The 26275-nt window shown below is 39.7% G+C and overlaps 3 protein-coding genes across 3 annotated transcripts; all 3 read right to left on the bottom strand.

The window, feature by feature from the left end:
- Nucleotides 1–1716: 1716 nt before the first annotated feature.
- LOC113037145 (12-(S)-hydroxy-5,8,10,14-eicosatetraenoic acid receptor-like) lies at nucleotides 1717–4274 on the bottom strand. Its single transcript, XM_026193887.1, has 3 exons — nucleotides 4120–4274; nucleotides 3101–3506; nucleotides 1717–2190 (listed from the first exon to the last, which is right to left on the bottom strand). The coding sequence occupies exons 1-3, from the start codon at nucleotides 4272–4274 to the stop codon at nucleotides 1717–1719; spliced, it is 1035 nt and encodes a 344-aa protein (XP_026049672.1).
- Nucleotides 4275–11875: 7601 nt separating this feature from the next.
- On the bottom strand, nucleotides 11876–16531 carry gpr31 (G protein-coupled receptor 31). Its single transcript, XM_026143651.1, has 2 exons — nucleotides 14962–16531; nucleotides 11876–14751 (listed from the first exon to the last, which is right to left on the bottom strand). The coding sequence occupies exons 1-2, from the start codon at nucleotides 15496–15498 to the stop codon at nucleotides 14287–14289; spliced, it is 1002 nt and encodes a 333-aa protein (XP_025999436.1). The 5' UTR covers nucleotides 15499–16531; the 3' UTR covers nucleotides 11876–14286.
- Nucleotides 16532–21978: 5447 nt separating this feature from the next.
- On the bottom strand, nucleotides 21979–23706 carry LOC113006632 (uncharacterized). Its single transcript, XM_026142705.1, has 2 exons — nucleotides 22797–23706; nucleotides 21979–22664 (listed from the first exon to the last, which is right to left on the bottom strand). The coding sequence occupies exons 1-2, from the start codon at nucleotides 23076–23078 to the stop codon at nucleotides 22011–22013; spliced, it is 936 nt and encodes a 311-aa protein (XP_025998490.1). The 5' UTR covers nucleotides 23079–23706; the 3' UTR covers nucleotides 21979–22010.
- Between the last annotated feature and the right edge of the window lie 2569 nt (nucleotides 23707–26275).

Genomic DNA, 26275 nt, shown 5'->3' with positions numbered 1-26275 from the left:
GTGGTAACATTTTACTCAGAAAAGGTAACACTCTTCACTTGCAAAAACTCTGTCAGATGTGTAGTTACAGCAGCAGTATGCACACATCATCATCATCATACAGGCAGATAATTTAAGTTTTCAGTGCTACAAAAAAATGTGTACAGTGTAACATGTTGTCCGGTAAGGATTGACATTTTTGTAGTGGCAGTTAATCAATAACACCAGCACTCACTAGTTTATTCATACAATAAGAAAAAACACTTTGTGATGGGAAATGTAAAAATAGCCACAGTAATAAAATTCCACAAGTAACTGAAACAAGTGCTCAAAGTTCAGAGGTCAAATGCAGTTTTTTGAGCAGCATCAGAACACTTGGTAGATTTCACAACATTTTGCACTGCAGGTGAACCTGCAGGTTTGAGGCATTAATGACAGAGATGATGCTCAGCATTCAGCATTATAGAGATTCCTGAGTGATAAATGACACCTGTGCATATTTAGGTCAGCCTTAAGAAGGCCTACTCCTAGTAGGATGAATAAAAGAGAGTTAAAATAGATATCACTAATGCTAAGTGCTTTGGTTTATTACAGGAAGTACTAACATATCATGTCATCATGTCTGGTTTAATAATAACCCTAATAACTAAAAATGCTTTAATATTTATATTTAAGTAAATATTGACATACAACATGCATATACATTTTACTATTTAAAACATGCAGTTGAAGTGTAAATTTCCACCTAGCACAAATAATTTTAAAAACTGTATATTAACTTTTATGAGTGGACTACTCAGACAGGATCTTTAATTTTATACACTTCCCTATTAATCCACTGAAATGCCCTATATGGTCACGCTGGTTAGTATTACTTTAACCAAGCTATTGTCTTCATAGGACTGTATGTACATGTGAAGGCAGTTCCTCACAACAGATTACTGAGGATATACTCATATGCAGTGCAAGACATCCTTAAAAGGAAGTCTCTATTTTCAATAGAAGGTTGTTTAAAAACTCTGAGCTGACCTTGTAGTATAAAAAAAATAAAAAAGGAAAAGCACCTTCACTGAAACATTGCAGGAACAAAAAGGTCGTTACAATTTAAGTGTCTTAATCTTCGAATAAAAACCAACAATAAATGCCCATAACTGTAAGGTAAAAACAATCACTGGACATGTTCTCTGTGCCTCTTCTCTAATCTAATATAAAATCATACACAGAGCTCATATAACAGGATCAATTACATAAAAGAGGTCTGGCATGAGTATGAACAAATACACACCAACCTTTAACAGTGGCTACAAAAACAGCCCTCTATAACTGGAAAGATAAAAACCATCCTTCAGTAATAGTATCAAACAAGAGGCACCTGAAAACCTTAATAAACACTCATTTAGCAGTATCACCTGGCGTCCTGTGGAAAATAACCCAAGAAATAACTATACATGCACACAAGAAAAATATTTACATTTAATAAGCAACCTCCCGCCTACATTAGTGCCCCAATCTGTAAACTAATCATCTTTTAACAAGGAAGAAAATGTAAAAATCTTTGAACTGCATGTCAGCTACTCACTAACTCTGTTTAGTAACTGTGGTGTTTACTGAGTGCTGTGTGTTTACTACCTAGTAAATGTCATCTGATGACTTCAAATTGTCAGCACTTCTTCCCCAGCTAAAAACACCTATGTGGGTGGATGAGTGGGTGAGTGAGTCAAGTATCACAGAGACAGATTATTTCTCCATTATAGGCAAAAAAATCATTCTAGCGCCAGCAGTAGTAGTAGTACTAGTACATGTTGTTGTGTTTGGGGTGCCAGAGTCAGAATTTGTCAGTCTCTTCTGGATAAATACAGGGCAAAAGGTAGATATGTAAACATCTTTAAACCCTGAGTTACAGAAACAGTAAATCAACGGGTCCAGCAGGCAGTCGCTGTAAGACAAAACCATGAGGGCGTCGTACACCTGGACAGCTATGTTTTCTGCATCCTGCCAGTTCTTCAGCCGCACAAACAGCAGTGCTGCTCTAGTTATAGTGCAGGGAAGGAAGCAGAAGGAGAAGACAACGACAACAGATGTGACTAAGCACACAGCCCTCCTCAGCTTAGTCTTCTCCCCAACCGTCTTCTTCCTCAGCCGGCTGACAATGCGGACCGTGCAGTAGACGAGGATGATGTAGGGGATGATGATTTGGGAGAAGAAAACAATCTTACAAAAACAAAATAAACAAAAACCCCACTATTAGGTATGACTCGTTACAATAGCCCTATGTGTCACACAGTCAACTTGGATTTCTATACAGACATGGGAAAGTTTATCATGTACACTCCTAACTTAAACACTCTGTCTTCAATCATGGACTAATATTTTGACCCCTTTAAACCCCTCCTTAGCTTCTCCAGCTAACCCCCTGCCTTTTACTTAAGTTATGATGTTAAGTTAGAAATGTAAACGATTCAAATTAATTCTTTCTTTCAAGAATAACTGGTGATTATCTGTTGATTTTTGTTTTTCTAACATTAGTTAACAGTTGTCTGGTCTCTAAGATTTCCAAATATTGTGAAAAGTGTCTATAGAAGCGTTTATCTTTATCTGCACACGTTCCACATCTCATCCCATCACTGGTCCAGACCCTGAAAATCCTGTGTTTATTTCAAAAGTTACATAAACAAAGGAATATTAATAATTAGGACAAAGAGAAAAAAAACGTGCTTAATAATAAATGTAAATGATTCATGAAAACTTTTGTTTATACGCTGTCTCCAATTTTTACTTCAGAAAAACTCTAATTCGGTTCTGCCACGCCTGGGTGAGTGTATCTATGTCTTGTGGAAAGGAACTGCCAGTTAGGGAACTGAACTGGATATTGACTGTAATGCCAGCTTTATAGGAAGTTGAAGCAGTTGTGTTAATCTCTGCTGTTCTTCTTAAATGTTCAAATATAAATATTAAAGTTTTTTTGAATCCAAATCCACCCGTTTTCTTTCTGGAGGCTGGAGGCCATCTGATCTGTCAGAGCGAGGCAGCGAACAACCTGTTTTTAGTCAGTTGTCATCAGTATATATTGTTAGGTAACATAAAACAACACTAAATCCAAACAAATACACTGAAACCGTACCTCTCTAAAGGTGTCCGTCACATCATGTAAGAATGTCTCCTTTTCCCGTCCGTGGCTGTTGCAGCACTCAAAGGTTGTGACCATAGTAGGAGTGGTGAGGGGAAGCAAGAGGATCCAGATGACGACAGAAATCTGAGGAGATTTCTTAAACACGTTGACAAAATTTCTCCTTCCAAGATGGACCACATTGAAGTAGCGATCGAGGGACATTGTGATGAGGAAGGCGATGCTGGCTCCTCGATTGAGAAACAGCATGAAGAGCATTATCTTACAAAGCACAGTGTCCTCACTGCGCCTCAAGTTGTGCTGGTAATGATGGATCTTGAAAGGAAGGCAGCCCACCAGCAAGAAATCAGCAACCACAATATTGAACAAGAAGATCGCTTTGTTCTTCCAGAACTTGTATCTAAAAAGGTCATATAACAGTTAATTGTTTCACAGCCAGCGAGTTTGCTTTGTATCAAGAGCGAATGAAGAGGAACAGGAAAAAAATAAACCTAAGCTTATGATGCTGTTTCTGCCATCTACACGACCTCGTCCTCTCCTCGGAGAGCTGAGTAAAATGTTGGACAGTCGCACTCAGACTCATGTCAGATAAACTCTTCAAAACTCATAGACCAGCGTGGGAACATATGTAGATTTTACTTTGTAGCGACTTGCAAGGTCTGCTTTTTTATTTTGTTTGCACTTCAGTGTAACACTTACAGCTTAGCTTTTTTGTTCTACACTTTCTATTTTAACTTTTCAAGAACAAAATTGGATTCATCTGTCCATTTCAAAGGTTTAATAGAGTTTTGGTAGGTCTTGTTATTTTCATGGCATCTGAATTGGTTGCATCAGAGTGGTCACAGTCTTTTAAAGATAAACTTAAAACCGCTTTCTTCGCCACATCAGTAGCGCAGTTGGTTTACACTTCATTTAGCAAACTTTGCCCCCAGTAACCAGAATCCAGCACAGCTTTCCTCTTGGTTTTTACTAAAACGAGAATAAATGTAAACGAGTAAAAAGATTTCCCGTACCTGAAGATGAAGATGTAGAGAACGGACAGGTTGAGAGGCAGACCCAGTGTAAATTCTCCCACCATTACCCAGGAGAGGACTTGGTATGTAATGTCACTGGGTGTTTTGCAGTGGTCAACTGATCGATTTACAGACATGTTTTGTTGAATCATCATATAAATGGCAAAAAATGTCCACCTTCTATAGCAGATAAAGCTACGGTCAAATTAATATGTCGTATATTGAGAAAGCAAGCATTGCAGTTAAATCCTTTATCCTGGAGGTTGTTGTAGGTTCCTATGATCTCGAATCTTCACCCCTCAGGGACAGATGCTCCTTCTCACTCTCCTTCTAGTTCCTTAAATTGAACAGTCCCCTTAAGAGAGCCTTACAGTGATTGTGGACCTCTGTCAAGGCTGGTTTTTCCATGGCAAAAGATACGGAGGAAGCACACTCTCAATGCAGTGAAGGAGAAAGGAGAAAATGCCCTCTCTTAGCCTCTGTTTATGTGATGCTACCACGCTGGTTACTTGCGAAGAAGTATTTACATTCAGGAGGTGCTGGAGGTGTGGTTTAGGGAGCTCTACTCAACTGACTGAGAAACTAAGCATGAGAGTTACATTTATGAATCTTTCAATCTGCAAACTCTAAATTATTACTGCAAAAAAGGAATCTGACAGTAATTTCGATGTTACAGAGAGAGAGAGCTATTTGGAAACTGGTAGTTCAAGGTGGTTTTATCAGCAGACTGGCTAAACTCCTTGTGACATTCAGGGGACTGTCAATATGACAAAATCATGCTTGCACATTTGCAATATTATGTTTGGAGACATTCATGGAAAAAACATGCAAACACATATAAGTTTTACATTGCTATAAAGTGACAGATCAGTGTCTTTAGGTACACAGTTTTAGATTTGAGATTTTTCCTACGTTCAATAACCTGTTATGACAAAGTAATAACATTGTTTATGAATCTTTTTTAAATGTTAAAAAAAAATCATAAACCTGTGTCTTATTGACAGATACATTTGTTTGTCAAAGCCTCATTTGGCAGCAGCTACAGCCTTCTATGTTCAAGGGTTTTCAATCTTTGCACATCTGGATTCAGGCTGTTTGTTCCACTCTTCCTGACACATCTTTTCTTGCATTGCATGGAAAGCCAGTCTGACTGAGCTGCTACTTTATAGTCGCTGGCAGAGTCTGTATTTCAGCTCCATGCCAGCTAATCTAAGTTGGATTAATACTTATCAGTTTTCTTGATTAAACCTACTTTGGTTATGTCAAAGTGAGAGTTTGCCAGGGTCAGAATCAGGTGTTTTTGTTATTTGGTTGAAGGATTACGGGCAGTGCCAACCTATACCTCTATTTTATCAATATGTCACCGGTGCCACAGAAATAATGAGTGAAGGATCAGCTTCATAGCTTGGAAAGTGTGCACGTGATAATTATCTTCAAATGAAATCACCTCTTACTTTGTGCAATCTAATGTTGGAATTCCACATTTGTTTATGATTTCAAGCTTTTTTTTCCGTTTCAAAATGATTAAGACCATTGTGCTTCTGTGATACTGAAAGGTTTTGAAAGGTTCTGCATTCTGACCTGCTAATATTCTAAATGTTGTCTGTGCTGGTGTGCTGGCACACAGCGGGTTAAATGGTATCCACAGGCATGAATATTGTGTTTTTGGATTAGCTTTGTCATAGAGGAGGGATTTTTCCAGGCTGTATTCTTCCTCAGTTCCAGCTGGGATATTCTCCAGACCCAAATGACACTCTACAGGAATGGTATCATCATGAATTCATGCATGTTTGGTTAAGTGTTGTTGAGCATACATATAGGAAAACTGTACAACATGAAAGATACAACAAAAAAGTGAAGGGTTGTGAATACTTTTCAAAGAAATAGTTGTATGATTCATGGGGTGAGGTTGAGCCAGAATACAAGTTTGTCTGAAGATCTGATGAGTTTACACTGCATACATTTTGTTACAGTATATAAGAGGATTCTTTAAGGAAATATTACAGCTTTCTAATACAGACAGGAGTTCATCTTCAAGTACACCTTTGTTTGAACATACTAGAGAATTGCAAGCAGTGGAAAAGTCATGTCTATGCTTTAGGATGAGCATAAAGAGTCTTCTACAACTATGAAAACTCAGAGGAAATCATAGACAAACACTTTGGTCATTCTTACAAAATACTCCTTGCAAAAATCAACCTGAAAATGCATAACAGCGTTTTTGGTAACTAAGTCAACCATGCAATCTTGTCAAAGTCAACATACTTTGCTCTGTTCATGTTAACCGTTAAAGTAACTATTCCTCCTCCTCTCTAAAGCTGCCCTCTGCTGTAAAATACAAGAAAACTAATCATTTCAAACTTCAATATAAATTTGAATCCTATTAAGCCATGCACTGACATCTTTACTTCACTTTACTTAACTGTACTGCTGTGTCATTGTCTGACACAATGTTGCACAAATGAGCTATGCCACATGGTTTCTGCAACAGACACATGAACACAGTTGAGTACGTTTTGTGCTTTATGGCTTGTTGCACGTCTGACTGTAACAGTGCGAATTTTAACCCATTACAGCCATTGCAACGTGACTTTTCTATACCAATAATATGAGTGTATGTCATGGCCCAGCAGGCCTGCCTGAGGATGGTCAGCTGTGACAGTGTTTTTGTTGTTGTTACTCTCTCTCTTTCGCTCCTCCCAGGGCGGGACTCATTATGGGTTCCCACCTTTGGCTCACGCACCTGCAGGACATCTACAGTACCTACCTGCGCCCAATTACCTCTGTGTTCCAGTCACTACTTAAGACAATGAAGCTGTGCTACTCGTCACTGGATAGTTGTGCGACTTGCGTTAGTGTTGCCCCGGCATTTTGCCAACGATCCAACCTGTGCTCTCTTTCCAAATAGACCTCCTGGACCCATCCCTGTTTTACCCGTAAAACAGGGATGGGTTGGTGTGTCTGGCAGATCACGGTGTGTGGCTATAGAGGATTAAGTGTGACGTATTACTGAATATAGTAATACAGTACTTTTATTTAATATAGTACTTTATTTAATTGCATAATTACTACCAGGGAAAAGTAATTTGTTATACTATTTGTTACGTTACTTTTATGTTACTCTGTAAAATAGCTCAAGCACAGTTTGCCATAATCACTATTTAAAAACATAAACCTGAGGCTACAACCCCACAGACTAAAACAATTGCTTAATGAGGTGACACATCTTTAAAATCGTTTTCGTAGTGGAATACAAAGCTGACTGGACAAAGCAAAGATGAAAACCAGAACAAAAAAGCGATCGCCAGGGATTCTGCTTTGGAAACGTGAACAGGAAGAGAGGGAGGCTGCAACCTGACTGCTCATCTGCTTTGTTACCTGTTGAAGTTGAGGGTCTGGCCCCTGGGGTCGGCATTCACTCAATTTTCACTCTGGGTTCTTGGCTAGCTTAGCGTTAGCATGCATCTTGGCAGATGCTTGTAAAGAAACTGAAGTTATCTTAGCAGCATAATGCAGCTGTTTCTGTCCTGGGTGCAGTTTTACACTTCCACTCTAGACTGCGCCATTATTTTTCGCTTCTTAGACATGAACACAAATCAGGTGATTTACAGTGGGATGCAAAAGTTTGGGCAACCGCTTCCTGTAGGTTCCAATGAGAGTCTGGATTGTGGTTGAAGGTATTTTGGACCATTCCTCTTTACAAAACATCTCTAGTTCATTCAGGTTTGATGGCTTCCGAGCATGGACAGCTCTCTTTAACTCACACCACAGATTTTCAATAATATTCAGGTCTGGGCTGAGATGGCGGTTCCAGAACGTTGTACTTGTTCCTCTGCATGAATGCCTTAGTGGATTTTGAGCAGTGTTTCCAGAATGAAGCTGGCTTGTCCAAATGTGCTTTGGCGGCTCTGTTTGTGCTGTGGGCGGAGAAAAGGCTTCCTCTGCATCACTCTCGCATACAGCATCTCCTTGTGTAAAGTGCGCCGAATGGTTGAACGATGCACAGCGACTCCATCTGCTGCAAGATGATGTTGTAAGTCTTCGGTGCTGGTCTGTGGGTTGACTCTGACTGTTCTCACCATTCATTGCTTCTGCTTATCCGAGATTTTTCTTGGTCTGTCACTTTGAGCCTTAACTTGAACTGAGCCTGTGGTTTTCCATTTTCTCAGCATGTTCCTAACTGTGGAAACAGACAGCTTAAATCTCTGAGACAGCTTTCTGTATCCTGCCCCTAAACCATGATGGTGACAATCAGGTCATTTGAGAGTTGTTTTGAGACCCCATGTTGCTACTCTTCAGAGAAAATTAAAAGAGGAGGGAAACTTACAATTGACCCCCTTAAATACTCTTTCTCATTACTGGATTCACCTGTGTATGTAGGTCAGGGGTCACTGAGCTTACCAAGTCAATTTGAGTTCCAATAATTAGTTCTAACGGTTTTGGTATCAATAAAATGACAGCAGTGCCCAAATTTATGAACCTGCCTGAATTTGTTTAACCCTTGTGTGGTGTTCGTATTTTTGTTACTCAGCCAGTGTTCATGGGTCTGGTGGACCCGCTAGAGTTTTGGCTTTCCAAATTAACACTATCAAACAATTTTATGTTAAATTACTCAACAGATGTTTACTTCATCCCAATTACAAGACATATGAACAGCAAACATGGTTAATTTTTTCCCTTTACCTTTGTTAGATCACATTTATGAATTAATGTGCTTCTCGTTTTTCTTTTATATAAAATGTTATAAATAAATCAGTTATAATCAAATGGAGTGAGTGGAAAGACACAACACATTTACACGTGAAAAAATAATTAATTGTTTAATTTTTCTTTTGAAAAAAACTGAACACGGGTATCACAGACCCGAACACCATACAAGGGTTAACCAATTATTGCAAACTTTCTGTAAATTCAAAAAACTTCATTTCACTTCTCAAATATCACTGTGTGTGTCTCCTATATCAGCGGTCTCCAACCCCCGGGCCTCGGACAGGTACCGGTCCGTGAGTCGTTTGGTACCGGGCCGCGAGAGTTGAGGCTCAGGTGTGAAATGTATGGTTTTCAGGGTTTTTATCGGTTTTCAGCGTTATTTTGTTATCGTTAACTCTGTTTTCCTGGGTCTTTTCACATGTGTTATGAATAAATCTTCTTTTTTCGGTACCGGTAATAGTTTTATTTTGTTGTATTTATCCGCGACACCTTAAAGGCCGGTCCGTGAAAATATTGTCGGGCATAAATCGGTCCGTGGTGCAAAAAAGGTTGGGGACTGCTGTCCTATATGATATATTTAACTGACGTTTTTTATTGTAACAACCAACGATTTATACAGGAAAATAAGTGTTAACAAGGTTGGCCAAACTTTTACATCCCACTGTGAGTGTGAGTGCAAGAACCGATAAGCGGGACTGAGATCAAGCAGACAATTGGAGCAGGAAGCAGGAATTGGACTACTGGGAACCGATTTTCTGCAAGTACTGGTTCTCGACTCCCATACCTATGGGAAAACTATTGTTTGGTATGGGGAAATTAATTCATATTGTCTTACAGTGTAATTCATTTGCATCGTAGAAATTACCATGTAAATGACCAGGTTAATTTTGCTCTGGATTGCTTCCCTGCACCTTCAGATCGGAGATGGGTTCTGACTGTTTCCCTGTTCTTTGCTATGTTATTTATAAGTTCTTACCAAGATAATGTGAGAGCAGTTTAAAAATAAATATGTTTTAGTGTTACAGCAAGTTGTGAGTATTTTGCAACAGCATTACTCAAGTTAAATAGACAATCAGTAATATTTTGTAATATTTTAATAAAAAACATGCTTCTTCCGTACAGACATGACTCATATCAAAACCACCATCACTATACTCTCCAGAGCAGCTGCTAAAAGAAAGGAGAATAAATAAGAGTTCATATCTTGTATTGATTTATTATCGTGAAATAAAACTAAACTACGGTAAAATTTGATTTGAATGAGCAAATCTCATCTCTCATCCGAGCTCCCTTCTCTCCTCAAAAGTGAACAAGACAAAAGATTCTTAAACTCCACACTTGGGGCAGTAATTCATCCCCAAGCTGGAGTGGGCACTTGACCGGGTGAGGACCATGACCTCAGACTTGGAGGTGCTGATTCTCTTTCCTGTCATGTCACCCTCGGCTGCGAGATGCTCCAGTGTGAGCTGGAGGCCACTACCTGATGAAGTTATGAAAATGATTCATTTAACATGTTTGTGGTTCTCACAATAAAAAATACTTACTTGCTTGAATTTTAGGTTTTTTGTGTTATTTTAGGCCAATTGTATAAATACACTATGTTAACATGAAAAAATAACTGTAAATTTAGACGTGAGGTTGTACTGAAAGCAACGATACCACAAACAATGCAAAGAAAACAAATTTTTAAGGGGAAATATAAAGGTAAAATCAAAAGCAGTCAAAAACGGCCAACTATACCCTGGACCCCAAGAGAATGTGGAACAGGGAAAACAAACAGGTCCAAACAATCACAGGATAACAAGATAAATGAAGTAAAACTAAATGCAAAACACAGGGAACAAAAGACTGCCAAAATAAAATGAGGCGTAACAAAGTAAACATCTTACATCAAGACATAAACTAAATAACTTCGAAGAGCATGTGTACAAGAATCCAAAACAGCTGTAATAAACTGCGGTTAAAGGAGCACAGAGAAATATTTGGACAAGCCCGGACCCAGAGGCCTGCTGCTAACATAGCCACCGGTTGACTGTCTGCTTGTGAATTATCTATGCTGTGCAATGATTCCTACATCTCAGTCTGTCTGTATTTTAAGCTAATTAAAAAAAAAAAAAAGATTTAGTTTTATAAATCTCATAGAGTACAGATAATGCAACAAACAGTATTACTTAACCAGGCAACATCTAAATTATAAATCAAACACAATGTTAATACCAGCAGCCTGACACTTTTTAGGTCCCTATCCTACTGCCAAAACAACTGTAACAGATCTGGGTATGGACATGCATGTGGGATCCCAGAGGGTTTTCTCTGTTCTTTGGCACCAAGGCGTTGGCAGCAATTCTGTGGCTTGTGTGGGATGTTGAACGATGTCACTGTGGGTCGAGCTTCTTTCAGTAGATTTTGGGACTGGGAAGAAACCTTGTTGGGTTAGATTTTAATCATGTTCCATGAATCAATAACGAGCATTTTTTGTGGCTAAGCTGAGTGCACTGACCTACTGAGAGGCTACTTACATTTAGGAGTACCTGCCGTGGTGTGCAAACTACTGCTAACAGTTAAAATGAGACAACTTCTTTTCCCTCTCAGTCATTAGTTTGACAACATGTTGGCCGCAAAAATAAAAAAAAGTGTTTTCATGTCACATGAAAGGAAAAAATGAACTATTTTTTTAAAACAAAATTTATATTTGAAAAAATATTAATGTATGTAGTTATATACAGTAAACAGTAAATGGCATATTTCTCCCTTTTCTGTCTAAAATCTCAATGTCATGTTTTTCCCTCAGATACAGTCTCTTCTTATCTTATTTCTTTACATGGTCTCACATTCTTTAGAAATCCCAGTGTCATCTCTGTCAGTAAAAGCTACGTAATGTGTTCTAATTTGATGTCTGCCAAAACTTGTCAGAACTGGTCTTTTTACATGTGTCAACACGCCATAACCACATGTTTGACTGCTTGTATCCCAGCAACCCTTGATCTGTCTCTCTTCTTTTCTTGAGTCTAAATTCAAACGTATTTGTGCAAGAAGAGACAAAACGGCCAAGAAAAAGTTTTAATGGTAATAATTATGAATCATTTTGGCAGATTGAGTTTAAAGTTCACCATTAGATACATTACAGTCGTCTTTTGTGGTTCCTAAAGCCTTCCAGAAGTTTTCCATCCGTGCCATCATTTTCAGTCACAAATATACACTGAAAGGCTTTTAGCTCTCCGTTAAGAGTGGAACCAGCAATTTTTTGACACTTTTTACCTCATTAATTAATTAATAGAGCCACTTGTCACAACAGTGACATTCACTCATAACCCCATAGAGGAGCTGTATTTTGGCCTGAATGTGTTTTCACCCACATCTGAACATCATGGAAATGTTTTCTTTTTGTTAATTTAATTAGCTGTTGTATGCAAATATATTAACATATATCCACATATACATGTACACCAAAATTTCTGATGTGCCATCAGCAGAAAATGAAGATTAACATGTTGGTGCAGAAGTAAAAATACACAAAATATTTACAAAATGCCTCATGCAAACAAAAATATAAAATGCCAACTTGTGTTAGTCTTTTTCACAACTTAATTTACTGCTACAATATATCTAGGGTATGAAAACATTCGGAATTTCTAAGAAAACAATAAGTGTCACTTTTTGTGAAGTGATTTAAGTCTGAATAATATAATGTAATTCTTATCCACAAAAAAGGCACGGTTGTATTCATATTTGTGCTGATGGGGAGAATTATGTTGTTGTTTTTTCCTGCATACCAAAAAACCCAAATATTGGCAGCCCCAAAAGGAAAGCTAGCAGGGTGGTAATAATGTTTTTTAACCATCTGGTTCAAAAGGCCAGAAATAAATAATAAGGACTCTGCAAAGATTCCTTTCAAGGAAGGTAAGGACTCCCTCCTACTCTTTTACTCTCTTTTCTTTATGTCCAGAGTGTGTAGTCATCCATCAAAAGGCCATTTTTTTAGTGTGGATTTCTAAATGTACTTTTTAAATGTAAAATGCAGATTGAATGATATGGTAACACAAGAATGAAGCATATTGACTTTGCAGCTGAATTCATTAGGGTCACAGATAAACAAATAATATTTTCAAAATGTCACATTTACACAACTTTCAGACAAGTAAACAAAGTAATCACTGCAGGGTGCTAATATTTATTGCTTCTAACTCTGTCTCCTTATTATTTACATTTTTGCCTTAGCTTATGTATCAATGTCCTCAGTTTGTTTTTTACCCATAACTCAAAAGAATTATTTAACTCAGTTATTACACTTGTAGTTATTCATTATTTTCTTACGACAAAGAACTATAACAAATACTGCTATTCCAAATAAGTGCATAAGTGTTTGTACCTTGCAGTGACTCATTGTTAACCCACAGACGATTTAAATTGTAGATGAAAGCAGGGAGCATAGACTCACCAGATTCCAGCTTATTGACTACTTAAATCAGGGAGGTGTCTATTTACTGACAGACAGTTACACCAGACATACCCTCACTCGGCGCGCTACATCTACTGATGGTGTCATTAAGGTGAGTATTTTCACCCATGTGACTTATATAGAAATGCTGGGATTTCTGGGACTAAGTCAGGGTGAAGATTAGTTCAGGTTGAGTGTATGACTCACGTGTTACATTGTAAGAGTCGTTTGTGGGCGTGGCACTTTGTGAGCAGAGCTTTCAAGGTGGTATCATCAAGGTGTTCCCAACATACCGTAATCCATTTACTAGAAATAATCTCAGGATGAATATATATACATATCTCTATTCACACATCACAAACAGTTCAGTACCGACCAGCCACAATGTTAAAGCCACCTGCCTAAAATTGTGTAGATCCTTCCCATTCCACCATTTGATGATGTGAAGCCAATCAGAAGACACATGACTGAGAGCGAGACTTACTTCTGACTGTGGATAACCTGAATGTGTGCTAAATGGCCCCTTATAAGACAAAATAAATATGAATATAAAAAATAATTATTATATTGAACTGTTATGAGCTGGAAATGATCATGTCATGATAATTTCCCTGTATGTACTTTTAAAATGACGTATTAATCACCTGCAGACTGAGGATCCCCTAAATGTTATCTAACAGATGGTGTGAAAAACAAAAACTTGTTTCACTGTTGTGGCTTAGATAAAAGCTGTGTTGGTATAATTTGACAGAAGAACAGATGTGCATACTTTGGCTGGGAGGCATTCTCTTAGAGAAATTTCAAACTTTGACCCCTGTGCTATATCCATAGGGCTGATAAACTAATATATTTTTTCATTTTTTACTTCTGTATATTTGAAAATCTTAAGAAAGTAGGAATTCAAATATATATATGCCTTGTCCTCATAACACATTTTAACCATTGAACCATTTTTTTTCAACCTGCGGCTACTATAGAGTGAAACCACACTCTGTATGGGAACTCTCCCTTCTTTGTTTTCATAAACATGAAATGACAGTAGCATTTGTAGTTCTGTTTGACTTTCCTGTTGAGCTGACCTGTGGAGTTTCTTTTACTAAAAATGGGAAGTAATTGGATAGATAAAGTGCTTTGAACTTGGTGCTAGAGAAGCAGTAGACAAGTGGGTCGAGCAGACAGTCTATGTAGGAGAGGACCACGAGGCCATCAAAGGCCACTACAGCTTTGTGCTCGATGTAATCAGGCATATCTTTGACCCGAATGGTAAGCAGAACCATCCTGGCTATGGTGCAGGGGAGGAAACAGAATGAAAAGAGCACCATGACAGCAGTGACCAGAAATACCGCTCTCTTCAGCTTGGTCCTATCCCCGACTGTTTTTTTCCTGAGTCGGTTGACGATGCGCACAGTGCAGTAGAGCAGGATGACAAACGGGATCAGGATCTGAGTAAAGATTACAGTCTCTCTGATGCCATCCACCACATCCTTAGATAGGGGGATAAAAATAAAAGGGAATGTCAGCAGTCTAACCTCTGTTTAAAAATCACTTTGCATGACTGCTGTGGAGGATTCCTAGATTTAAAACAAAATTAAACTCTTATTAAACTGTTATAAGTATTAAGACACAATGACCTTAATTTATGCACGTGTTGTCTACAGTAAGAGAGAATAAGGCATGAAACAAGTAAGCATTACCTTGATCACGGTAGCATTTTCTTTAATGAGGCTGTAAGAGCAGTCAAAGTTTTTGAGCATGGTGGGGATGGTGAGAGGCAGAAGCAGCACCCAGATGAGGACAGAGATCTGTGGAGACTTCTTAAGCGCTTTTAGGGGACTTTTTCGACCAGGGTGCACCACATGAAAATACCGATGGATGGAAGTCGCTGTTAGGAAGGCGATGCTAGCTCCACGGTTTAAAAACAACATGAAAAGCATGGCTTTGCAGACAGCGTCATTGTTACTATTTCTAACTCCCTGGATGAAGGTATAGGCCTTTATGGGCAAGCAGATCAGCAGGAGGATGTCAGCCAAAACCAGGTTGAAGAGGAAGATATTATTTGTGCTGGATTTCCAAAACCTTAGCTTGAAAATAAAGAGGTGGATGACAGATGCATTCAGAGGCAAAGCCAAGATAAAAATCACAATTATTGCGGCTGCATAGAACTTGTACACTTGTATCTCGGCAGCTTCATCGTCTTCAAGAGGTTGTTCAGTTCCATTGGTGCTTTCCATTTTAGCAGTCAAAAAACAAATTGCCTGGGGGTCAGCAAATATTAATTCCAAGCTTGAAAACAGAAACAGATTCTACCCTGGAAGCATAGAGCAAAGCATTGTCTCTAAAGTGAAGAGGAAATCACTTCAAAGATCGAGTTCCATCCTGCAATCAAAACAGAAGAAATCCTGTCAAACAGGTTTCCTCGGTGTCTTTAGTTTTGGTCCTTTTTAAAACTTTAGGTTTCTTCTTTCAGTCCTTGAGTCATTGCTACTTTATGTCCTTTCAGGCGAAAGTCAGTACCAGTTCCAGTTAAATCTGGAAGTAAGTCAGTGTGCAGGTACAGTAGGCATCTCTTTTGTACTGCTGCTCTGCCCCCAGTTTGTAGCTCCTCCTTATTGCATGAGGGGGTGAGTCACCAGCTGTTATTGCACTGTTAGACCAACGGGACTTACATAGACCAAAACTCACTTGTAAAATAGATATAGAATATAGAATACAAACAATTCAAACATCTAACTACGAAGCAAAAGCACCTTTGTTTTTTAATCATGGCATGTAAACAAACTTTCTGTGTAGCCTCGTTAAGCCCTGACAAGGTCTGTGTAACCAAGTTAAAACAAGCACTGATAGCACCAGCTTGACTTTTGACAGCGTGACAGCGGTATGGGGAAACATTGTGGGAACATTTCAGGTTTTTGAGAAAGAATTAACCATCTTGCCTTTGCTAAGCTACTGTGTCACTTAGTTTATCTAGAATGACAGCTGTCAAGCATCTCAGCTCAGAGATTTTTGCGTTTGTATCACTTTTAAAAGTGCAGGCCTCTTATGCAGATGCTAAAAATGCTGCTTGGGGATGTTTGGGGAAAAACACGGGGTGGGGGTGGGTGGGGGGTGTATTGGCCTTAGGCCTCACTTTGCTCTGCATGCCTTCACTGCTTCAGCAAGTCCAAGCATCTCTAAAGAGTTAGATTCTCCCTCCAGGGTCATTGTGAAAACAATACTATTCATGATTTTAACAAGACTGGCTGAAAGACAGTTTTAAATAGTCTTTTAACTTTCTTTTGCTATCTTTAATTTTTCTTTTTGTTTAAAAACATATAAAAAATTAAGGCATAATGTTCTTATGATAAAAGTATCTTGAAAGAGAGAACACTGTCAATAGAGAACTTAGATGTAGATGCTTCTGCTTTTATAAAATATTAAGAGCAATACTGTAAAACCACGTGATCAATGTTTTTTAATCAATATTTGTAGCCTGTCAGACGTTAACCTGCTGTTTCCAGATTTTCAAGCCCACTTTTGAGTCCACTAGCATTCAGTTGTAACGTTGTACTTAAACTAACTAACGTTGATTAGTTTGATTATATTCAATTCAATTGAATTTTATTTATACAGCGCCAAATTACAACAACAGTCGCCTCAGGGTACTTTATATTGTAAGGTAAACCCTACAATAATATATATTGAGAAAACCCCAACAATCATATGACCCCCTATGAGTAAGCACTTTGGCGACAGTGGGAAGGAAAAACTTCCTTTTAACAGGAAGAAACCTCCGGCAAAACCAGGCTCAGGGAGGGGCGGGGCCATCTGCTGCAACCAGTTGGTGTGAGAGAAGGAAGAGAGGACAAAAGATGAGCTGTGGAAGAGAGTCAGAGATTAATAGCAAGTATGATTCAATGCAGAAAGGTCTATTAACACATAGATAGTGAGAAAGGTGACTAAAGAAGAAATACTCAGTGCATGATGGGAATCCCCCAGCAGCCTACACCTATTACAACATAACTAAGGTAGGATTCAGGGTGCCTCTCACACTGTACAAGTCACCGACCTTGGATTTAGCAAAACAGCCCCAGACCATAAAACTTCTTCCTCCATGTTTGACAGTTGATGCCAACACTGTGGAACCATCCCTTTGATACTCGATGGCATTCAAAGATCCTGTGTGGTGAACCGAAGATTTCAAATTATGATTCATCGGTCCAGAATACCTTCTTCTAGTCTTCAGTAGTCCAATGACAGTGTTTCATGGCCCAGGCAAGCCTCTTTGTCTTATTCTGACATCTTAGCAATGGCTTTCTTGCTGCAACTCGTCCTGTCAAACCTGCAGCTCAAAGTCTTCTCCTCACAGTTGAAACTGAGACTTGCTTACCACGACCACTATCAAGGCTGTGCTTGAAATGGTTGTCCTGTGCGTCGCCTATCACGTAAGCCGTTAACTCTCAGAAACCTGTCCTCTGATTCAACTGTGGCTTTGGGTCTGCCAAACCTGTTCCTGTCACAGTTTGCCCCAGTTTCTGAGTGCTTTTGATTGTGAAGGAAACTCTACTCAGTGACACCTTGACTTTCTTTGCAATTTCTGTGGAAGAAATACCTAAATTTTTTAATGTTATGAGGGTCTTTCTTTCTTCCATTGTTAATTGCCTTTTTCTCACCATTTTTGTAGCATCACACTACTTTCTGCAGTACAATACTGTTCTACTGGTGCTCACGAACATATGGTACCAAGGTGTGTTCCAACACTACTTTTATCCAGGCAGAGTAATCCAGGCAATTTGAAACACCTGTAGGAATTAGTAGCACCAGCTTTTAAGGCTTGGTCAACCACAATTGCTGCAGAACAGCTTTAATTTGTTAACCATTTTGTGTTCCCTGAAAAAGGCCTTTTTCAGAACAGTAAAACCAGAGTTAACCCTGCATGCTGAAGTGGCAACCCCTAACTCTACTCCAGTAAATTTAAGTAAATGTTAATGCTTGGAAAAATTTACTTCTAAAAGTACTTTTATTGCACCATTTTCATTTACTCATGAGCTGCTGTAACATGAATCAAATGGCTGAATTGCCACCTCAGCATGCAGTCAAGTTCAATAGAGCAGCGGTACCGGGGTACTGGTTTCCAAGGTTTTTATCGTTAACTTGGTTTCCCTGGGTCTTTTCCCGTGTTGTAGTTGTGTATCTTATTTTGAAAGAAATATTTATGCATTACCATAGCGTCCAGAGAGCATTAAGGGGCAGAGAGGAGGATGTTACTGTCAATGTTGTTGGTGCATTTCAGGAGGACGCTGCTAATAAAGTTACACAATAACACAGTAAATTTGCATTTATTATTATATTTACAAAATACCACACTTTTTGTCTTGGTCGTATCATTTTATTTTGTTGTATTTATCCGCGACACCTTAAAGGCCGGTCCGTGAAAATATTGTGTAGATTGGGTACATAGCCCCAAGTGCGATAGGAGAAGGATCGTTGAGTGCGAGGGGAACTGACCTGAAAAATAGGATCATGGCCAAGCTTGAAACCTGGATCCCCCGTAGCCGGTTACCAAGATTACGTGAAGTACCCTCAGAAGGTCTGCTAGATGATGTTAATGCAGCACTACGGTTGCAGTAGACGGCCGTAGTGATCGATGTAGCGGTTCCGAATGACAGCAATATCAGGAAGAAGGAACACGAGAAGCTGGAGAAATACCAAGGGCTCAGAGAAGAGCTCGAGAGGATGTGGAGGGTGAAGGTAACGGTGGTCCCCGTGGTAATCGGAGCACTAGGTGCGGTGACTCCCAAGCTGGGCGAGTGGCTCCAGCAGATCCCGGGAATAACATCGGAGATCTCTGTCCAGAAGAGCGCAGTCCTGGGAACAGCTAAGATACTGCGCAGGACCCTCAAGCTCCCAGGCCTCTGGTAGAGGACCCGAGCTTGAAGGATAAACAGGGGCGTGCTGGGTGTTATATATATATATATATATATATATAAACATAAAAAACATTGTTATACACTTAAGTAGCTTTTAACAATGCTGCAATTATTAGTTTTTATTGGCATGTAAAATTCTTGGTTAAATGAATGAAACCACACCTGTACATTCTTTACGCCACAAACTATTGATTTGACAGCTATTCTGCAGCATTGCTTAACAAACTGCTTCACATTGGTTAAAGAAACATGTTTCACAACACCAACTCTCCCGCTTGGCTTTTGAAACACCTTGTATGGCCTTTTGATGCATAACAGAGGGGAACCTTGTGAAACTGCAGTATATCTGAGGCATACTTCAATAATTATTTACTATCCTGCATTGATGAAAAGCTAATTTTAGTATTCTTTGAGCAGTGAACCCTGCTCACTCCTTCAGTGTGTGGGTTGGAGAATTGGTACCACTGATGTTACATGGTCGATTGCATTAAGGATCTCTGTACCTCAACAGTTCTTTCACATTAAATTTAGTTTTTCAGTGCAAGAGTTAAAAATATGACAATAATGTGGAAGCTGATAGTTCACTTCCTTTCATTTGGGAAATTACCACTGATGACTAATCCTCATTTTACCTGTCAAAGACCATCTGTTTGTAATTGGTTTTCTGTATTTATTTGAAATAATTGAGTATTGAGATTAAATTACATTCTGGCATTAGTCTGCAGTCTCATCTACTGATGATTACTTTGTGCGTTTTCAGCTGTTGGTACTTAGCTGGACAAGTTGCTGCCTGTCAGACTGGAGATAATTAACATAGCAGCTTTGAAATTTAGTGTAAGTAGGCGTGGTAACAGCAATCCTTATGTGACAGGCAAAGATTTAGTCCAAGCAAACAGCCTCTTGGTATAATAAAATTGTAGCTGTCAGTGATTTTAATAGAGATTTGAAAGATTGCAGATTGCAGGTGAACTTATCCCTAAACACTCAAAATATTATGTCTGGAGGTGCTGTCGCTTCTAAAGCCTCAAAGCTTTGTCAGCCTTAAAGTATTACAAAGCAACAGCTGCTGGTAATTGACTGTTCATGTATTTTCTATCACAGGATCCTGGGAGAACACAAAGTGAGCTTTAACTCTTGACTCATCAGGAAGTCGTCAGAGAGAGGTTTTAAAATCTGAAATATTATTTATCTTTCCTCAAACCACAACATTTTCCAAATATAATAAAAAATTCAAGACTGTTAATAAGTTCATATCTCACATTGCTAAAAACAACATGGTCTGAATCAAAGTGGCACCACAGATGGCAGCCTTGGAAAGTGCGCTCTCTTGCACTTTCCTTCGTTTTGTTTATATTCCGTACATTTGGTCACTCAGACCACATCACTTTTTTTTCCAGAGATCAACTGCTAAACATCAGACAGTCATCTCAAAATAGTTTTTATCCTTTTTTCATAAACCTGGAAAGTTTTTTGGAGATTTTAGTCAAGGCACAGCAGCTCTCTGTGGCGCTCGAAGGAGACGCAGACGGAGGACCCGCGCTGGTGCACTGGTGAAATCACGTTGGCATTCCGCACGGCACTCCCCTCCATTCATCTTGCGAATCTCTGCTCTCTTCCAAACAAAGTGGAGGAATTACTGCTTTTAAACCGGGCTAACAAGGACTTTGCACGCTCTGCTGCCCTGTGCTTTACTGAAACCTGGCTCAATGAACGAATCCCAGACGCTGTCTCAAATGTGCCAGGCTTCCAACTTCACCGGGCAGACCGCAAAACTGAGCTCTCAGGGAAAACAAGGGGTGGTGAAGTCTGCTTCTAGATTAACGAAGGTTGGTGTACTGCTGTCACAGTGTTACAGAAATACTCCGGCCCAAACCTGAAAACTTTTTTCATCAACTGCAAACCACTTTATTCACCGTAGGAGTTTTCTTCCTTCATGCTTGTTGGAGTTTACATCCCTCCTCAGGCCAACCCGAACAACGCACTGTGCGAGCTGGCTGACCAGATTACCACCCTGGAAAGAAAATCCCCCAATTCCTTTACAATTGTCCTTGGGGATTTTAACAGAGCAAATCTAAACCACGAACTTCCTAAATATAGACAGCATATAGACTGCCCCACCAGGGACAACATGACACTGGACCACTGTTACACTACATTACAGTTTTTTTCAATCGCTAACAAGCGCCTACCCATACTTCAGATACTTTTTCTAAACTCTTAACACAGACTCACACCTACAAAACACAATTGGCCAAATGGATAATTTTCTTCTCAAAAATACATTTTGTTAAATATATATTAACTCTTCATTTCAAAATAGAACACATCTTTCTCTGCACACACTAACTGTACAAAAACACTATAAATCTGACTCAAAATGAAATTAGTCTGTCAAAGAATAACACTTGTTTTCACCTCACAAGGTACATGCAGTCAATCAAAGTACACCTTGTTTCAAAATACTGGCTATTATTGACATTACAAAAACTGCATAGACTTTTATGTTTCAGTTTTACAGGTATTTGCATGCGAAACATGCAATCCACCATTTTGACACCAGAAATGTCTTGGTTGGTAACTGTATGTCCACATGTACAGTAATGTTCACATTCAAAAGCATTCCAGTAAAAAGCAAACAAGTTTTTGTTTCTTTACTGTTTACTACAGGAGGTACAGTAGAAACACAGTATGATAGGACAGAGAAAGTTTTACAGTATTGCTTACAGTGAACAAAATATCCATGAAACACACAAGAGCATTCTGAACAAAAAAACAACAGCAAAAAGCCAAGATAAAAAGGGGGGAGGGGGGCTAAAAAAAAGGCAAAAAATTTGCATCTAATCTCTGCGATCTTCAGGGTTAGGCCACATGTTTTCATCAACATCACATCTGATGTTATCCAAGTCGATGCACCTGGGATAAAACCGCCTGGTATGTCGGATCCACCCTTGGCAATCGTCAATTGTGATGTCCCTGGAGCCAGCATCCATGGCTTCAAGGAGGGACATCTGGTCATGTGGCTGATGGTCATAAACCTTCCACCTCCATGCAGAAAAAAACTCCTCTATGGGGTTGAGGAAAGGTGAATAGGGTGGAAGGAAGAGACTCACCAGTCTTGGGTGGACTTCAAACCATGTTGTTATTGCTTGCGAGTGATGGAAAGCCACATTGTCCCAGGTAATTACAAAGGTCCTCATGTTTTCACCCTCCTGACCCTGCTCTGGAACCAGGCGCTGGTGGAGATCATTGAGAAAGGCAAGCAAGCGCTCTGTATTATAGGGTCCAACCTGACATTTGTGAAGGAGTAATCCTGCATTTGCAATTGCTGCACACATGGTAATGTTTGCCCCTCTCTGTCCTGGCACATCAACTGTGGCCCTTTTTCCAATTACATTCCGTCCACGTCGACGCCTTTTGGCCAGATTGAATCCTGCCTCATCGATGTATATGAATTCATGAGGGGCCTGGTTGGCCTCCAATTCCATAACTCTCTGAAACAAAGTTTATGTAAGTCATGTTATTACTGTATACCATACTGTACTGTAACCTAGTATTGTGTAGGTTACCTACTTGCAAAGTGCAAAGCTTATAGAACTGGACATTGGATTGAATATACACTGTACCTGGACATATTGTCGTCGTAGCTCCTTGACCCTCTCACTGTTCCTCTCAAAGGGAACAGTGTAGAGCTGCTTCATCCGCACTCTGTGTTTGGACAATGTCCGCGTAATGGTTGTGAGGCTGATTCTATCGATATTGTCAAATATCTCATGGTCCGCCACAATTCTAGTTTGAATTTCACGCAGTTTTATTGCATTATTTGCAGTAACCATTTCTACAATGGCAAGCTCCTGATCATTACTGTGGAGCTTTCCTCTTCCCCCAGAGGGTGGAAGACGTTGCATTCTTTAGAAAGACAGACAATTCAACATATGCATTACTGTATGACCATATTGACATGTCAAGTGAGAATAGAAACAATCCATGTAAAATGCAATACTTACCTGTTGGTTTGTTGAAAGATGCGTATAATGGAGGCAACCGTTGACCGCCTCAAATTGGGCTGCACTCTTTCACCAGCCTCTCTTAGTGAAAGACCATGGTTGATTACATGGTCAATGATAGTGGCACGAATTTCATCACTGACTACTGTTCTTGCAGCCCTTGGAATGCCACCACCACGCATTCTTACACCTCTACCTTGCCCTCTCCTTGGGCCTGCTCTTCTCCCTGGGCCCCTTGCTCTTACGCTTCCTCGACCAGACATTACAGTGTTTGTCTTTTTTTTGTTTCCAAAAACATCACTCCTCAAGGTCTTGCCTTATAAACCCCACTGAGTCTAAGCCAGAATGGAAGAAGCTGTGGTTGGCCCAATTTACCCAACATAAATCAGCTGTGTCAATTATTCAATTGTTTGTTTATTATCAGCTGAGATATATTTTTGATATTGATATTGTTTTTGTACTGATATCATTGCAGAAGCAGAGGTTTTTATACTGTATCTAAGGTTTAGAATATTGTTTTTGCTATTGTGGGATGTTGTTTGTTAACATTTGTAGATACTACAAAAACAGTCCATAATTTTGTTGGGAGGTATAGCTTGACTGTTAAGAAAATGTAAGCATTGTGGAAATGTGTTCACTGACTGCATATTGGGTGAACACGACATGAAATGTGTGAATGGTATGGCCACAACAGACCGATGTTGTGCTAATTGTGTTTAGAGTTTTGCAAATGTGACAACTGTTTGGACAAACGCTTGTTAGCGACTGCAAAAAACTGTAAAAGATGCCTATTGCTCTGTCCCCCAGGCAGCTTTGGGACATTCTGATCACTGCCTGGTCCATCTTATTCCAGTTTATAGGCAATAACTAAAACGTGCCAAGTCTATAGTCAAAACTGTGAAGAAGTGGACTAACGCAGCAAAGCAGGAACCAAGGCCAAGGAGGACGCCTACAGAAGCAGTTACAGGGCCCTGTAAGAGCAAGCCAGGAGCACACTGACCAGGGAAATCAAAGCGGCTAAAAGGATCTACTCCCAGAAGCTGAAAGAGTTTGCCTACCAGGCAAACAGGTCAGTGGACGATGCGGTGAACATGGGACTGCATTACATCCTGCAACATTTTGACCGCCCAGGGAACTTGTGCCAGGGTCCTGTTTGTGGACTTTAGTTTGGCATTTAATACCACTGTGCCTGAACTTCTCTCCTTCAAACTCTCCCAGCACAGCGTATCACCAGCTACCTGTCGGTGGATCACCAGCACAATGGGGGGGTGTTGATATAACAATGCAGCTGAAAGTCAACAAAGAAAGATGTCGAGGCAATGGTGCATCTGCCGCTATGGCTTGACTCCAGGTTTCCCCAATCTTATAAAGAGTACATTTGCATAATAACTGAAACTAGCCCACTGAATGAACAATGGGATATGAAGTCAGTTCCTTGATCATAAATATGCAAATTGTCATGACCATTGATCAACAACCACTGATCAAAGTGACTGATGAAGTCACTTGGATGACTGACGAAACGTGTCTCCCACTGAAAACGCTATGTCCAGATAAACAGAATCAACCTTTTGGGATTTCCTTACCTGGATGACTTAGCATGCATCAAGCCACTTCAACCCACTTTGGCAAGGACTGGCTAAAGCTTGTACGTCAGAATGAGCAAACAACACGTAAGATGGCGGACTACAGGAAAAACCTGAGATTCAGCCTTCAGATGCAGACATAAACAAGGTTACTCCTAAAAGTTTGCAAATGAGCTCTTCAGTTAAGGGCCACCGAGCAACCAAAAGCCTACATAAGGCACAGCACCAGCTGCTCAGATTTTACCATTGACTTGCTAAAATTTAAAGTGGAGTGGATTCGACAGAGACTTGCAATGCTTCTAGATGAGAATATTCTCAAAAAGGTGTTTGGATTCATTGAGAAGACTCGTCTAGCACAGCATGAGAAGTAGGGATGGGTATTGATAAGATTTTAACGATTCCGATTCCATTTTCGATTCTGTTTAACGATTCGATTCCTTATCGATTCTTTTTTTTTTTAAAGGAGAACACTAAAGTCGATTAGCTTAGAACTGTGTTTTATATCTTCTCTTTGAACAAGATAGAAATTTAGGAGTAACATGGCCTTACAAACCCAACAGTGAGATCTTAAGAGATCCACAGCCTACGGCTCTTCAATGGGGTGTCACAGGGTCCCCAGGAAAAAAAATGTATATGTAAAATAATAAAATAAATATTCTCCTGTAGCAATAACAAAGTATAACATAAATTATTCTGTAGCAATTACACAAGAATATCCAGTAATGTCCCTGCCTACAATTAAACACATTCACTTACCAAAGTGAAATCGGGGGCATCTGCTGTGGCCAATGGGTGCAAGCCTTTGACCACAAACTTAGTCACTGCTCGGTGACATTTGTCTATCCTGGCCTGAAAGGAGACGCTACCGGTAGACTGCAGCGAGAACTGCCAGCATCTGAGCCAGCCAGACTCTGTCTCTCTCATCATGGTTATCTAAATGCAACGCACAGTAATAGCAGGTTTTGTAATAAGGTAAATCGCGCTAACATAATATGCAATGCTAATTGATTAGTTACCTGCAGTATTAACGGGAGAGGACGTGGAAACGCTACCGCTGCTGCTGGGTTGAGCTTCGCTAGTCCGGAGCGGATCAAAAACACGACATTCGTTGAAAGCAATCGCGTGTTTTTTGAGCAAATGTTTTTGCATATTCGTAGTGTTTCCTCCCTTTGATGAAATCTCTACTTTGCAAGTATTGCACGTTGCCCTGTTGTCATCCTTTCTCATAAAGTGTAACCAAACTTTTGAGCGTTTGTGCCGCTCAGGCGCCGTGTTTCCTACTGGGTAAAAGACGCTACTCAACATGATGACGTCATTCGGGGCGACTGGAATCGATAAGGGAATCGTTTTTAAAAGTGGCAAACGATTCCAAGGAATTGAAACAGTGGGAACCGGTTCTCAACAAGAACCGGTTTTCGATACCCATCCCTAATGAGAAGTCTAAGACCAGGCAACGAAGGAAGTTTGACTTACTTGTTGTGCGTCAGAAACCACAGGAAGATACAAACACAG

Source organism: Astatotilapia calliptera, chromosome 15 (assembly GCF_900246225.1).
Source record: "Astatotilapia calliptera chromosome 15, fAstCal1.2, whole genome shotgun sequence".
Classification (NCBI taxonomy): Eukaryota; Metazoa; Chordata; class Actinopteri; order Cichliformes; family Cichlidae; genus Astatotilapia; species Astatotilapia calliptera.
Note: the sequence above shows the minus strand (reverse complement) of the source record. Positions and strands in the feature narration are given on the sequence as shown.

Excerpts from the sequence above, each read along its gene's own strand:
- LOC113037145 (XM_026193887.1), bottom strand. The coding sequence starts at position 4,274 with ATGATGATTCAACAAAACATGTCTGTAAATCGATCAGTTGACCACTGC. Across the intron at positions 3,507-4,119 it reads CTCTACATCTTCATCTTCAG|ATACAAGTTCTGGAAGAACA; the intron begins GTACGGGAAATC and ends TGACCTTTTTAG. Across the intron at positions 2,191-3,100 it reads TGACGGACACCTTTAGAGAG|ATTGTTTTCTTCTCCCAAAT; the intron begins GTACGGTTTCAG and ends TGTTTTTGTAAG.
- gpr31 (XM_026143651.1), bottom strand. The coding sequence starts at position 15,498 with ATGGAAAGCACCAATGGAACTGAACAACCTCTTGAAGACGATGAAGCT. Across the intron at positions 14,752-14,961 it reads AAAATGCTACCGTGATCAAG|GATGTGGTGGATGGCATCAG; the intron begins GTAATGCTTACT and ends CCCCTATCTAAG.
- LOC113006632 (XM_026142705.1), bottom strand. The coding sequence starts at position 23,078 with ATGCAACGTCTTCCACCCTCTGGGGGAAGAGGAAAGCTCCACAGTAAT. Across the intron at positions 22,665-22,796 it reads TACGACGACAATATGTCCAG|AGAGTTATGGAATTGGAGGC; the intron begins GTACAGTGTATA and ends ACTTTGTTTCAG.